The 15,309-nt window shown below is 35.0% G+C and overlaps 1 protein-coding gene across 1 annotated transcript in view; it reads right to left on the bottom strand.

Annotated features, from left to right (window-relative positions):
* LOC144961763 (uncharacterized) overlaps positions 1-9,801 on the bottom strand; it is a 49,181-nt gene extending 39,380 nt beyond the window's left edge. The window contains exons 1-2 of the mRNA XM_078894850.1: positions 9,688-9,801; positions 5,795-5,927 (exon numbers count right to left, since the gene is read on the bottom strand). Coding sequence (XP_078750976.1) covers positions 5,795-5,927; positions 9,688-9,743 — 189 coding nt within the window. The 5' untranslated portion in view covers positions 9,744-9,801. The remainder of the gene's footprint in view (positions 1-5,794; positions 5,928-9,687) is intronic.
* Between the last annotated feature and the right edge of the window lie 5,508 nt (positions 9,802-15,309).

Genomic DNA, 15,309 nt, shown 5'->3' with positions numbered 1-15,309 from the left:
CATGCTGGGGTTCATTTAAGATATCATGCCTATCTGGGTACTTCATTATCTGATTGACAATGATGTGCGCAGTAAGATTGGTTGATATACAAGTGAGAGACACTGGGCGGTGATTTGAAAGAATCATTTGTCCCTTTTTTATAAATGGGAAGAACATAAGCTGTTCTCCAATTCTCAGGGACTTCACCAGTGTCGAGTGATCTCTGAAAAATCAAACGAAGGCAAGGTATGCAGTCTCTTTCAAAACTCTTGCTTGTATGTTATCCGATCCTCTGCCCTTTGCACGATCCTAGTTTCGAAGAAGTTTTACAAAGCACTGTTTCGAAACAATTGTTTTCTATCACAGGCTGCCTTTCATTGATGTAACTGCGTTTGTCTGCTATGCTGTTTTGCTTTTTCAATTTGTTCCAAGGTCAAAGGTTGCTTTTTAGAAAAGACAGACTGATATTAGGCATTTAAGGCTGTCGCTTTGTCAAGTGTTGTGGTGATGAGCTTTCCATTTTCAATGATTGAGGCTATCCCATTTCTGTCCATTTATTCTGTGTTTAATGTAGCACTATAATTTTGCAATACCAGTAAACTGGTTTCCATTCTCATAAAGGCTAATGATGTCCTCCACGAAGTCCCAATATTTTAAACGTAATTTCTATTTATACAAGATGTTTAAGAAGTGTATATTTCTCATAAAAATTGTAATCGTTCATCTTTATATACTTTTTATAACACCAGTCTCGCTGTCTTATCATTTTTCTTATGGGCTTTGTAATCCACGTAAGGCTGTTTTGTTGTTACACGTTTTATGTGGTTGTTTATGTTCACTAATTCCTATCTCTAAAAAATGCTTGAGTTTTTTGCCAAATTTCTTCAGTGTTAAGTTGTGGCATATTAAAGTTCACTAGCTGTTTCAGCTATTTCCTTTCTCAGATCTTCCCAGTTTGCTTTTCTGTAGAGAGGGTTTTACTCTGTTTCTGTACATTATTTCTCGGGTTCCTGTCAACCTCAATGATATCTGCATCATTGTCTGAGATGCCTGGATGACATCTTGATGAATTATAAGACTGGGATTATTGGTGATTAATAAAACTAATGTGTTCCCCATGCGAGTTGGTTCCTCTGTGAACTGAGTGGGCGCAGTGACGTCTAAGATATTCTAATAAATCAACGTGTAGCTGTGTAAAAGGGGTCTTTTCTTTTAATATTTAGTTTTCCTGTCACAACCCGGGAAGTCAAAATTCCCTTCTATTATGAAGATGCATTGGTGATGGTTCTTATTTTCACTTTGCAATTCTTGAATAGCTCGAAACTTACTTCACCCCCCACTTTGGGTCGATAGTAGAAAGATGTACAGTGTCCTGAAACCTTTAATTTCAATTTTGACCCAACTCATCATAAACGTTTCCTCCCGTTCTGGAACTAACAAGCTTATAGACTCCTGGTTCATGGCAATAAAAACATCTCATCAATTGCAGTCTTTTCGGTATATGTTGAATTTTGATGGAAATTATTCATTATCCTGAATAGAAGAATCCAACCATGACTCAATGCCATTGATGATATCTCGTTTGTCATTTTGCATAATGTCGATAAAAGACGCATGTTTTTTATTAATTGATTGACATTTTATCTTCATTAATTGGAGATTTTTCCTAGTTTATTTTGAACACTTGCAATATTGTTGATAACAGGACTATGAGATTGTTTCCTATGTGTGTTCATTGCTTTAATGGGAATTGTTGACAAGTGTTCTTGTGTAAAACTTCACTATTACTATGTGTTGTTTCAGTCATGTGTGTTGTGACTTTAATCCATGTCATTGTCTTGACAAATCATATTCGCTAATAGTTAAGGATTACTCGAGTGGCTTTTATTACGTGTGTTATCCAAGCGAGGTGGGATTCCACGGTTTGACTGTGATAGGTGGATTGAGTCACTGTGTTGTGTCATGGCAAAGTGAGCTGTCGTCTTGTTTGTTTCAGTGTCAGCTATTTTTAGGATGGTTGTCAATGCTTTCCCATTCAACACATCAACATGTAAACAAATAAAATGTCCAGACAGTGAAAATGTATAATATTTGTTTTAAAATGTCTTAATAACTCTTAAAACATTTGATAAAATCTACAATATCAACACCAAAGTGTTTTATATTAATAATTTTGGTATTTACTTATACATTGTCTTCCATATTTACCGAACAAAATTTAAGAATTTTTTTTTTTCGGAAGGACCTCGATATTTGCTATGTTGTTCAAAATTAGTTCATAAATTTTTGGTCTGAATTCATGTCCTCCAAATATCGTAATCAGGTTTGTAGTGAAATTAACCTTTCCGATCCAAATAGCAAGTCGGTGTTTCCGTGTATACAAAAAGTGCTTGTCATGTCTGGATATTATATTATAGTAATATTTAAAAGACGTTTTTGGTAAAATATATTATTTTATCAATTCAATATATTTCTATTCTTTGCATTTTCGTGTCTTTCTTATAAATGGAAGTAATCTTTATTCAGTTTAATCCACTTCCCTTTCCAAGTGATCACTACATCCCAATTGACCAATCGTTAACATATATTTGACAGACTGAAACGTTTCCTCCCTTATCTCAGCAATAAAGTATCCAATACTTTTATATGTTTAAACAGATTGTTGCAGGACGCTCCAAACATCCTTCAGTGCATTTAATGTATGAAGGGCCTTGCGTATTTAATAACATCTTTAACAGCCAATATAATTTAAACACGGAGTTATAAAAACAAAAATGCTTTTTATTTTGTTTACTGCTGTCTTTAACTTTATGGTTGCCATGGCTACCGATGAAAGAATTCAACATATTGACATATCTTTAAGTGATTTCCGTATGTTGTGTTGCTTTTATGGCGTGACAGATTCAATAAAAGCTCTGATTTTCATGGTAAGCGTGCCAACGTCTAGTATGGGAGCAGAATAAACAATATCTCTGATGTAGCCCCATAACATACAGTCATACGGAGAAATGTCCGATGACCCAGACGGCCAGGTAATCGAGTCTATCTCTCCCGACTCATCTCTCTGGAAACGTGTCGTTCCTAGATTTGCGAAAGGTTTTTGTCCAAGGAGGAGGAACACCGTCCTACTGAAAAATTCTCTATGGTCGATATTCACGAAGATGGGATGCAGCATATCATTCTAGAATATATTCACGAAAATCATTTCTACAGCTAAGACAGATGGGTCTATAACTCTTGTATGCATCTCCGATACCAAACGTTCACTAGGTGTCTCAGCAAAATTAGAATACCATTTTTTTTTGTTAGATTAAAAAATCGTTTTCATGTCTTATAATGGTCTGCCAAACTGGGCTATGAAATTTTGTTGAGCTACTTATGACGAGATTGTTACAGGCCGTGGTGTAAATTTTGCTAACTTAATTGAAAAAATGAAGACCTGTGAGTTATAAGAACAAATGCGTGACCTTTCCTTAGAGGAAGATGAAAACCATATGGACACCCTGAATATTACGAAAAACATTGAGCTTAAGCTATGGCTTTGTTGAGTTCAGGCACTGGTTTTGATCGTTTTTGTGTTTATAGCCTCGTAAAATTCTGGATCAATGGTCATTTTGCTCAGCTGAAATAGTAGGATTCTTGATTTATCATCGTCTTCTATTTCCTGACGTATTTTGATAATCTTGTTAATCGTATGATATCAACAGTTAATGGCATATCAAAAACCGGTAATGTTGATGTCTATCTTTGCCTTGTTTTTATTTGCAGCCAACCATGTATAAGTCCAAATGGCATCACCGGTTCTGAGTTTTTGACAAAAAAAACACACTTTGATTTGGTTATAAATAGTCCTCTACCTTTTGCATTTTTAAAATCCAAAATCAGTAGAGAAAAATTCTTCTTATTACATTTAATACCGTTAATGTTCTCAGATTATGGAGAAGACCTTTAGTTTTCCATAAATTTTGTAAATTCATGAGTACCCAAGCCAATTAGATCTTTTTTACTTTGATTAACTGGTCCTTAATAGACCACAAGAAATCCTTAATCAGTCAAAAGGAATCCTTTTTCGACCAAATGAAATCCTTTATCGACCAAACACAAAGTTTAATCGACCGAAAGAAATACTTAATCGTCCTAAGAAATCCCTAATCGAGCAAATGAAATCTTTAAGGGTCCAAAAGAACTAAATCGACCATAAGAACTGAATCGACAAAAGAACTCCTTAATCGACCATAAGAAATCCTTAATCGACTAGAAACATACGTGGAAAGTCACTAGAAGTCCTAACGCGGTCACAAACGTGTATCAAATCAGGCGTTCTTTCATGTTGGCATCAAGATTGGAATCACGATTGGATGCCAGCTTATGTGTTTGTCCAAAAATAAGCCATCGGGCTTTGTCCAATTTCAAGGACAAAAATAGCCAGTGACAAAAAAAAAGAAATAACAAAAACAAACATTATCAGTCTGTGAAGAATTCATAACCTGCAGGTTTAAAAGACTATTGTCCACAAAATTAGATTCGAACCCATATTAGTAAGTTCATTTAAACCACCAACCAAAAATTCATAAAACTCTAAAAACACCCTCACGACACATAATTCTTGTCACAACATTCCATATGTGTCCATCTCTCCTCCTTTATCTTGTCACAACATTCCAGACGATTACCTCTATGCCCTTTTATCTTGTCACAACATTCCTTCCTCTCCTCATCAATTGTGCTAATATTCAAGATGAAAATACCCTCCCTTCTCTTCAATTTTGTTTTTTCTAGATGGCCCCATCTTTCTTCTTCAATCGTGTCACAACATTCCAGAGAGACTCCATTCCTCCTCTTCAATCTTGTCACAACATTCCAGATGACCCTCCTTCCTCCTGTTCAAACTTGTCACACAATTTCGGATGAACCCCCTACCTTCCCTTCAATCGTGTCATAAACTTTCCAGATGATCTCTCTCTCACTCTCTCTCTCTCTCTCTCTCCCTCTCCCTCTATTTCTCTCGCTCCCTCCCCCCATCTCTCTCTCTCGCTCTCTCCCCCCCTCTCTCTCTCCCTCTCTCTCTCTCTCTCTCTCTCTCTCTCTCTCTCTCTCTCTCTCTCCTCCCTCATCTCTCTCCTCACCTGTCACAACATTCGATGCGTTCCTCATTCCTCCCCTTCAATTTCGTGACAATATTCCATATATGGCCTACCTCCTCTAAAATCTTTTTACAGTATTCCAAATGATCCACACTCCCCCATGACAAATGGCCTCTTTCGTGCCCCAACTAACAGATGACCCTCTCATCGTCCTAATAATTCCACAAGAGGCCAGATCACTCTCTCTTTCCTATTCAATCTTAGCAAAAAATGACAGATAATCATTCTCCTACTATCCAATATTGCCATATCATACAAATTGACCTCCACATCCTCCTCAAACTCGACACAACATGGCAGGGGACCACCATCCCTCATCCTCTTTAATCTTGACATAACATGCCAGGTGGCCCCGCTCATTTCCTTTTATCATGATCTAACACGCCACTCAATCTCTTCATCTTCTTCAATCTAAACACACCATGCCATATACTCCCCCCCCCCCCCCCCCCCGCGCCCGTTTCATGCTCTTCCATTTTACTACACCAATTTTACTCCATCATTCCTCTCTTTAAATATATTAAAAATTTCTTCATCAACAAGAAACCAACACCAGAATTACAGTTTGCTGATAATCATTACCAGTCATCACACTATAATTGACTGTATTACAAGTAGAGACACAAGTTACTGTCTCAACTAAATAAATACAATTGTTAAACCTACTTACCCCAGGATCCGACCATCCTTGCAAGATCCTTGGATCATCTGGAAGGGTATAACAGCCTTTAAACATAGATTGTTGTCCAGTTGAGTATTTGCATTTCGTTCCTTGCTTTATATTTATTAGAGTAGAATTATAGCTGTGGACAACATAAAGATATCATCTTATTCCAAACGATGCCACAATTGAAACAACTGATTAGATAATCTAAGTCGAGAGTAAAATTGCTAAAATATCACGGATTACTTATTAAAAGATTTCAACATTGAAAATATGCAAAAGCGAGCAACAAGAATGCGTCATGGAGTAGAATCCATATCATATGAAGAAAGATTAGTGACCTTAGGTAAGTCGAGTATAAAATAAAGAAGCAATCGTGGGGATTTATTCCAGTTCCGTATAATGTGGATCCAACAGTCCTTTTTACATTCTCTCCTTTTACTATTACAGGAGGTAGTGAATTAGATATTTATAGTTCAATGTATAAAACTAAAGGAAGGCCATTTTTTCACTTTAAGAAGTGAACAATTGCGCAGCAATTTTTTCACAGCAATGTTGTTATCAAAAGAGCACTGTAACCGACATAGTGTTTCCAACCGCTGTACTGTAATAGGTGAACCAAGGACCATTTAATGTGTCAATATTAGAGGGGAAGAAACCTAGAGAACCGGGGATTTGAACAGTAGTGGTGAAAAAACGCGAGAATACGGAATGTAGTGGGAACTTTAGTGGGTTTTTTTTTTCAAATGTATAGGGCAATATCCATTTAACATATAGAACGAGACGTGGCGCCTGTTAGGAGATATTACACTTTTATTTCGGACAGAGACGGCTGATAATGCTCAGGTACTCATTTTACACATGAGGAAGGTAAAACAATGTGAGTCAAGGGCTTTTTGCAAGGACCCAACTATGCGCCGAGCGAGGCTGAACCAGGACATTCCGATCCTAAAGCGAGTGTCATACCACAAGACCATATAGCCAAGTAGACCAGGGACCAAGAGATATAAATAGTGGAGAGTAAACTAGGACTTTGAGATGTGAACACCAGTGGGGAATAAACGTGGCGCTATAGGACGGTGGAAAAGATGAGGAATGAACTGGAGGCTGTAAGATGTAAAAACGAGTGGGAAGACAACGAGAGACTATAGGATATGGACACGAGAGGAATATATCCACTTCTTTAGATGGACACAAGTGGAGAGTGAATCCAAGACTATGGGAAATGGACACCAGTGGGGAGTGAACCTGGGACTATGTGAAGCGACACCACTGCAAAGTGAACACAGTATTACAGGGGGAGTAAACTCGGAACTACCTATATGAGGTAAACACCAGTGGGGAATGAACCCGGAGCTATTAGAAGTTGACACCACTAGTGAGCAAACACAGAAACACTGTATATGGCAAATTATCATTTTAATTTATTATTTTATTATTATTATTATTATTATTATTATTATTATTATTATTATTAATTTATATTATTATTATTATATTATTTATTATTATTATTAATTATTATTATTATTATTTATTATTATTATATTATTTATTATTATTATTATTATTATATATATTAATATATTATTATTATTATTATATTATTTAGTTATTATATTATTATTATATTAATATTTGTTTTGTTTGTTGTTGCTTTTTGTTTGTTGTTGTTTTTTTTTTTTGTTTATGTTTTGGTATTTTGCTATTTGAGTATGGGTAAATTTTATCCTTATTACACTCAACTTAAAACCTTTTTCACTTATTCTGATGCTTGTTTTTCTTAAATTTAATATGTTATCAGTTGGGGGGTGGGGGGTTGGGGGTGGGGGGGTATCTTTATCGGTTTTTAGTAGCACGGTTCAAACCAAGGAAGTCCTGGACAGGAAAGGTGGATGCAACAACTGGAAAAAGATAAACGACTGTTAGGTAATGGCATTGGGCGTGAAGATGGCGTTCCATGACATTCAACCTCTTCAGGGACACGGAACTCCGGTACGGTAAGGTAAGTAGTAACTAACACACAAACACACTCTCCATTAAAAATGGGTTTCAATCTGATTATCTCCTCTGTCTCTTAGAGACTCACCCCCCCCCTCCCAGCTCCTTCCTTAATAATATAATTTAAATTTGAACAAGCGGGATCTATTAAAATGTGATGAGAAGGGTCTAAATGACTCATTTTAACAATTACATACGACACCTTAATTCTGAATATATCAACTTGGAGTTAATATTTATCTCCCAACACTCTCCACAAACGGTTATTTACAGGAATGTTCATCCAATCATTTCATCATTTAGATCAATCTATTTTCACTCAAATGAAAATAGTAAGAGGAAATAGAAACATAAAATGGAATAACTATTGAAAAAAAGAGCGGGATGTTCTCAGGTCTATTTTTTTCGGTGGGTGGTGGTGGGGGGGGGCGTATTAAAATAACTTTTTTTAAAAATTAAGAGGGTAGAAGGAATATTAGTTTGGAACATGATTTAACATATAGAAGCAAGCCTTTTTGTTTTGATGTTTTAATGGCGACAGTGGAATTGGAACCCACAGCTATAGTCATATGTAGAAATTCAACTTGCCAGATGAACACGCTGACCATATGAACGTTGACGTATATTTATATTCATTTGTATAATTGCAAACATCTCAACTAATTTTATTGCGACAACATCGCAAGAAATGAAAATATTTTATTGGAAAGACGTTTTGACGGATGGAGAGGGGGAGGGGGGTGAGTGAGAGAAAAAAAATCCTGGTCAACCTATCCTGAACAAGCCATTTGAGATCGTCGATCAAAATCCTGATATTCTAGGGAAATCTGGTCAGTTTGGCTAGGGAGTCCATGATTGTGTTCTCTCTAGGTATCTCCGTAATCTTTTTGCGTATTATTATTATTGTTTGCTTTTTCCTCTAGGGTTTAAAAAAATATTTTAAGGGATTTACAGGGTTCTACTGAACCCGCCATTTTGTTTAAGAAAATTTAATGACCTGAGAGATAAAAGCTCACAAATTTTACCCTCAACACAGAAGATTATTGGGAGTACAAATAAGGAAAGCTGGTAGTTTTTCTTCTTTGAAGTAGTAATAGGCCCTCCGTTTTTATTTATATTCCTTTCTATATTTCTGTTATGATATTATAAATAGTTTTCAGTTTACATATCGATGAAAAATGACCGCGCTAGACCCTGATCTCATCTCGTATTACCTCTTAATTTCAAAACTAGGCTAATAATTTCAGAATGATTGCCATTAAACTTCATAAAATTGGTAAATAGGAAAATATAAATGTCATCATAATCGTTAATATTATTGAAACTATATATTTTTTTTATAAAAGCATTCATATTATTGCCATCGTAATCCATAACACAGAAACTAGAAACCTTTCAAAACAAGTGTCTAAAACGAATTTTTAGTTTATTTTGGCCAACAAAAATAAAAACAGTGGATCGATTAAAGAAAACTAACTGCACTAGCATTGACAGCCAAATAAAAAGAAGAAATCGGGGTTGGCCGGGTTATGTGACCAGAATGGAAAAGGGTCACTTCCAAGACAGCCCTGTACTGGACAGCAGATGGGAAGAGAAAGCGGAGAAGACCCAAAGAAATCTGGCGAAGGACAAGAGGGAAAGAATTAAGGAAGCAGGCTTGTCCTGGAATACAGCCACCGCAAAGGCAGCCGATCGCAAAAAAATGGAGATGTTTGGTGGATGTTCTATGTGCCTCAAGGCCCGAAGAGTATTAAGTAATAAGTATGTAATCATTGAAATGAGCGTCATGATAAATATAAACATAAATGTTACCATAGTCATTAATACACTTGTCATCATAATCAGTAACTATAAAATCATCAACATTATCGGCACGGTAACCCATTAAATATACTTACTAGTTACAGATCTTTCCACTGTTTATGGAGTACCGTCCTGTTTTATTCTGTAACATCTTTAATCCATCCGGAAAGACCGCGTAGTGATAGATTCCATGCTGTACTTGGTTATCATACTCCTATGTAGAAAATAATAAAAGTCACTTAATGGTAAGGGGAATATATGAACTTCAAAAATTCGATCACATTATTTAATCAATCGTTGCTAGTCAAATATGTGACACCTATCAAAACGCTAGTATGTTAACCCGGTTTGTATTGATTGTAAAAATATTATTTGACCATTCTGTTTTCAAATTACTAAGATGTTTGGGTTTTATTCGTTCTTCAGATTCTTATTCTTATTCAGATCAGATAATGTAATGTTTTTATTACTACAATGGTTTATTAACACAATTTTGGTTGCGAGAAGGCATAACAAACTAGAGACGGTGACTAAGGGAGAAGGACTGTACTTCAAATAACAAAAAATTTTTCCGAGACGTTAAAGCATGACGCCTCCTACTTGTTGTTCAGTCGACCGTTAGATGGAACGTCATGGATATCGCCACTTTGTGAACAAACAAAAACAATACTTGAACCAAACGATGTGCACTTGATTTGTTTCTAAAAAAACCTCTGAGTGTTGTGTTCCATTACAAATTAATTTGAATCAGTTATTCAAACTAATACTATTTGAGAAGACTTCAACTGATTAAAACAAATTAACAAATCAATTTAAGTTTTAACTAAAATTACATAAAAATGAATAAAAAAATTAATTATTCATTTTTGTAATGAAAAGAGTGCACCCCTCCTTTGAAATTTATCTCCAAAAATTAAAAAGGGCGAATCAGTTACTAGGCAATTTGGAGGCGTCAATCAGGGACCACTGTATTTTTAAAAAACCTGTCTCTCTTTCATGTGCTCACAAACTACCTCTTTCGAACTCCAAATGATTCTCTCTTTCATTCATACACACACGCACACATACACTCACACATACTCACTTACATTGACGTGAGTGTGCAATCTAAGTTAGATTCTAACAATACACTTGCCCACATCCATAAACAACACATTCATACCCCCTCCTTCTTCCACAATATATATATATATATATATATATATTATATATATATATATATATATATATTATATATATATATCCCCCCTCTCTCTCTCCCTCTCTCTCTCTCTCTCTCTCTCTCTCTCTGTCTGTCTATTTATCTACCTATCTGACTGCCCCCCTCTCTCTCTATCTCTCTCTCCCTCTTTCTCTTTCTCTGTCTATCTATCTCTCTCCTTTTGTTTCCAAACTCAGCCATGACTTACAATCCCACTCAATAGAAACACGTGCGTTTATAATTCAAAACATTTGACTTCATTCACTCGCATGCGTGAAAGGACAATATTAAAACCATGCGTAGCTAGCTCTGGAATTTATTCATCTACCTATTTGAGGCTTGAGAGAGTGAAAGAATAAGATTTGTAGTGAACAAATTTTCGGCTTAAAAATTGCAAAACTCAATTAGATATCAGGTTTGGACGCTCTCGTCTACAACAAAATGTTTTGAGACGCATTTTGAAAGAAATATATATACATATATATCTTCCGAGAAAATAAAAGGCCCCAAAGTAGAGCTCTTTAAAACTATGATAATATTTATAAATCATCACAATTTTTTTTACATTATGAATATAACAACTTGTTTCTAAGAATTTCAAATTTCAAGAAAAATGAATGAAAGGGTCAAGAGTTATCGCTGTTCAAAGAATATCACTAAAAATGTCATATCAAGAGTTCGAGAAATTCTCATCATGAATTACTAAGAACGTCCTGTCGATTCACTGGGCAAGATTTTGCATCAAGAGTAGGGTGCAACTCACCCCGTTTACTTCCTGTTTCATTGTACGCATTTGCACTGTGTTGAACACAATCGAAACAAGAAAGCAGAATTCCTAAAACTGACAACTAAAAGCCATGGTTTATTCTGAGGAAGATACAAATGTTATTAAAGCATTATTCGAGGAAAAGGGCTGGACTAGTAAAAGATTGTTCAAGAATTTCCGAATAAGAACTGGTCAGTCAGGACGGTTAACAAAATCATTACAACAGGACGAAAAGAAGGGTCAATTCATAGAAAAAAAAAGTTGGTGGCCGCCCCCGTTCAGTAAGTAAGGGTAGAGGAAAATATCGACTTCGTGGAAGATGCTATTCTGTCTCAAGAAGACAATCCTGGATCCCATCTCTCTACTCATGAAGTTGCTGGTGTCCTAGGCATAAGTGACTTTTCCGTACGTAGATTATAAAAAAAATATCTTAATCTCCGCCCTTTCAAGTGAATCAAACTAGAAGAAAGTCTGAAAACGTCAAGAGAAAACTCAAAACACGAGAAAGAGCTTTACTAGACAAATTCACCCACAATGACGTTAATCATATCATTTTTACTGACGAAAAAGACTTCACTATTGAACTTGCAAGGAAAAGTCAGAATGACGATGTGTACGGTAGTAGAAAAACTGACATTTCACTGGATAGACTTTACCACGAGAGTAATAGGTTGCCAAAATAAATTATGGTTTTGGGGCGGGTTAGTTGGAACGGCAAAACCCGACTCCATTCCAGCGATAACAAAACAACAAAAGTGAATGCAGAAAATTATACGGTACTGCTTAAGAAAAAACTGTGACAAGAATGCTTAACAATGTATCCTGATAATTCGTTTATTTTCGAACAAGACGGGACTAGATCCTAAACGGGTATTTCGACACAAACATTCTTAGTGGATAACAACATTTACTTCATAACAAAAGATGAATGGCCTCCTATGAGCCCTGATTTAAATCCTATGGATTACAAGTATTTTGTCAAATATTGTGCACAAGGGCAGACAAAAAGTATTTGATGAAGAGCAATAAACGGGTAGTGCAGGGGGAATTAACCACGCCTCTTGACCTTGACCCCCTTTTGACCACGGTTATGACACGGATTCGGTCATTCATGTTGGTTTCTTTCTTTATCTTACACTATCACGATGGCAGTCAGCGAGCTCCCTGAGGATATTTCTCAAAATTATTTACTATATTTGACATCCTGGCAAAAAAAAAAACACGAGAGGAAGCTTTTTGCCTATAAAAGTATGTTAAAATATTTAAAAAGGAGAACGAAATTTTTGATGTTATTGCTTCTGTTTATCGAAGCCAACCGAAGAGCAAGAAGCCCCACGACGTGAGTTTTGAGGGAAAAGAAGGCAGTGGATGCCTACTGCTCATGGAAAGCAGGGTAAGTGTTCAATTTTAGCTGAGTTTCATTTTTAAAACTACTGTTTAAAGTTACAATCGATTTCTATTTTTCTATGCATTGTCCTCTTCTGCACTGTGTAAACCAAATTATCACGACGCTAGACAAGTCATCTCATCGGTCAGTCAGTCATGTGGGTTGTGAAACAAGATTAATTTCAATGAAATGTTAATGTTAGGTGACGTTTATGTCTTTTTCATCTTGGTCTTCATGAATTCGGTTTTGTAGAAAGCGTTACTACATAAAAAAGGGGTGGGGATGGGAGTTAAGCGAACGTAAGTAAAGGGAGAACAAAAGAGTTGTACTGTCATGTGTAGGCGAGTTGGAGTTGTGTTTTATGTGTGCGCCCTGTTGTTTGCATTGGCTCAGTAGAGCATCGGCTCAATTCGATTATTTAAAAATATATATTTATATATCTTGTTTTATTGAAAGAAATAAACAAACTTAAATGCCCTTATTATTTTTTTTTTAATCACCGGTACACGATTATCAGAATTACTAGTACGAAGTTCATGATGGCAATGATCACTGTCTAATAATAATAATAATAATAATAATAATAATAATAATAATAATAATAATAATACTTTATTGCATCCCAAAAAGGAAATTTTTTGTACAGACGTGTTATAATTTACACATAAGATAAAAATACAATGGAAATAGGATGTATATATATAAAAAAGGAGCAGCTCTATAACCAGAGTTGCGCTTTATAATATGAATAATTTCAACACTGTAAAATAGTTAAAATGTCACTATAAATTGAAAATTGAAAAGATTGCAAAACAAATAAATTAATAAATTAATATTTATATTTTTAGAAAGTAAAAATGAGAAATAATTATATAAAATGATTATTGCTTGTTGTTATAAAGCCTAATACTGGACGGCAGAAAAGATTTTCGGTGTCTCTCTGTTTTCGTTGAAATAGAGAAAGGGCGACCACTTCTTTCTGACATAATAATTGATGGTCTTAGTGGATGATACTGGTCATTTAATATTTTAGTTATTTTATTTATACAAAATTTCTCGTATAAAAGATCTACATCGTCAACATCATTTATATAGCGTTTAATGGATTTTTTAATATTTGAATTTATTTTGTTCCTTTCCACTGCTAAGCAATTGCCTCCCCAAGCTGTTACACAAAATGACAAAACACTTTCGATTAGTGCTCTATAAAATAATGTGCAGAGGGTTTTATCTATTCTAAACTGAGAGAGTTTCGATAAAAAATATGTACGTCTGCACATCTTATGCCTAATTATTTTCAAGTGTTCATCCCACTTGAGCCTGTCATCAATCGTTACACCAAGGTATTTGTAGTGAGGAACTCGCTGGACGAATTGGTCCTTTAATTTTAACGGTTCTATCGGTTCCTTCACTCTCCTAAAGTCAATCACTAGCTCCTTTGTCTTGCTTATGTTAAGCTCTAGGTGGTGGGCATCACACCAAGACACAAATCTATCAATTTCTTGCCTATAAGCCACTTCGTTGCCATTTGTTATGAGGCCTTGAAGAGCGGTGTCATCTGCAAACTTTATTAAAGGTACACTCAGGTTTTGACTTCTACAGTCATTCGTGTATATTGTGAATAATACAGGGGACAATACACAACCTTGAGGAGCGCCAATATTTGTAGTTATACAGGAAGATTTGTTTTGCCCTAATTGAACATATTGTGCTCTCTCCGTAAGAAATTCGAGCACCCAAGCAATTATATACTTGTTTAAATTCAGACTAGTCAATTTTTGAACAACCAACTGAGGTTGCATTGTATTGAACGCTGAAGAAAAATCTGCAAAAAGCAATCTGCAATAGCTCCTAGCGTGATCTAGATGCCTGTAGATGTTGTTTGTAAACAGCAAAATGGCATCCTCTACTATTTTTACAAATTAAAAATAATTTTAATTTGTATCACATTAAGTTGCCTCTCTCAGTTTATGAGTTTATGACTGCCAAAATGATGGGAAAGTATTTCATTTTTACGTCGATTCCATAATTTCTTGCATTATTTAGTCTCACAAATATCTATTACTATTGTGTTATCATTCTTATTATGATCATATCATTATCATTATTATTATTATTATTATTATTATTATTATTATTATTATTATTATTATTATTATTATTATTATTATTATTATTATTATTATTATTTATTATTATTATTTATTATTATTATTATTATTATTATTATTATTATTATTATTTTATTTATTATTATTATTATTATTATTATTAGCATCTTTAGTATCAATGACTATGATTTGATGCCCGGTTAAGGAATTTTGGTTTTCTCTAAAGTTCATTCCACTATAATTTTGCAACTG

This window comes from Berghia stephanieae, unplaced genomic scaffold (genome assembly GCF_034508935.2).
Source record: "Berghia stephanieae isolate SIO BIC M18660-M18661 unplaced genomic scaffold, UCSD_Bste_1.3 scaffold4, whole genome shotgun sequence".
Classification (NCBI taxonomy): Eukaryota; Metazoa; Mollusca; class Gastropoda; order Nudibranchia; family Aeolidiidae; genus Berghia; species Berghia stephanieae.
This window is presented reverse-complemented; position numbering and strand designations above follow the sequence as displayed.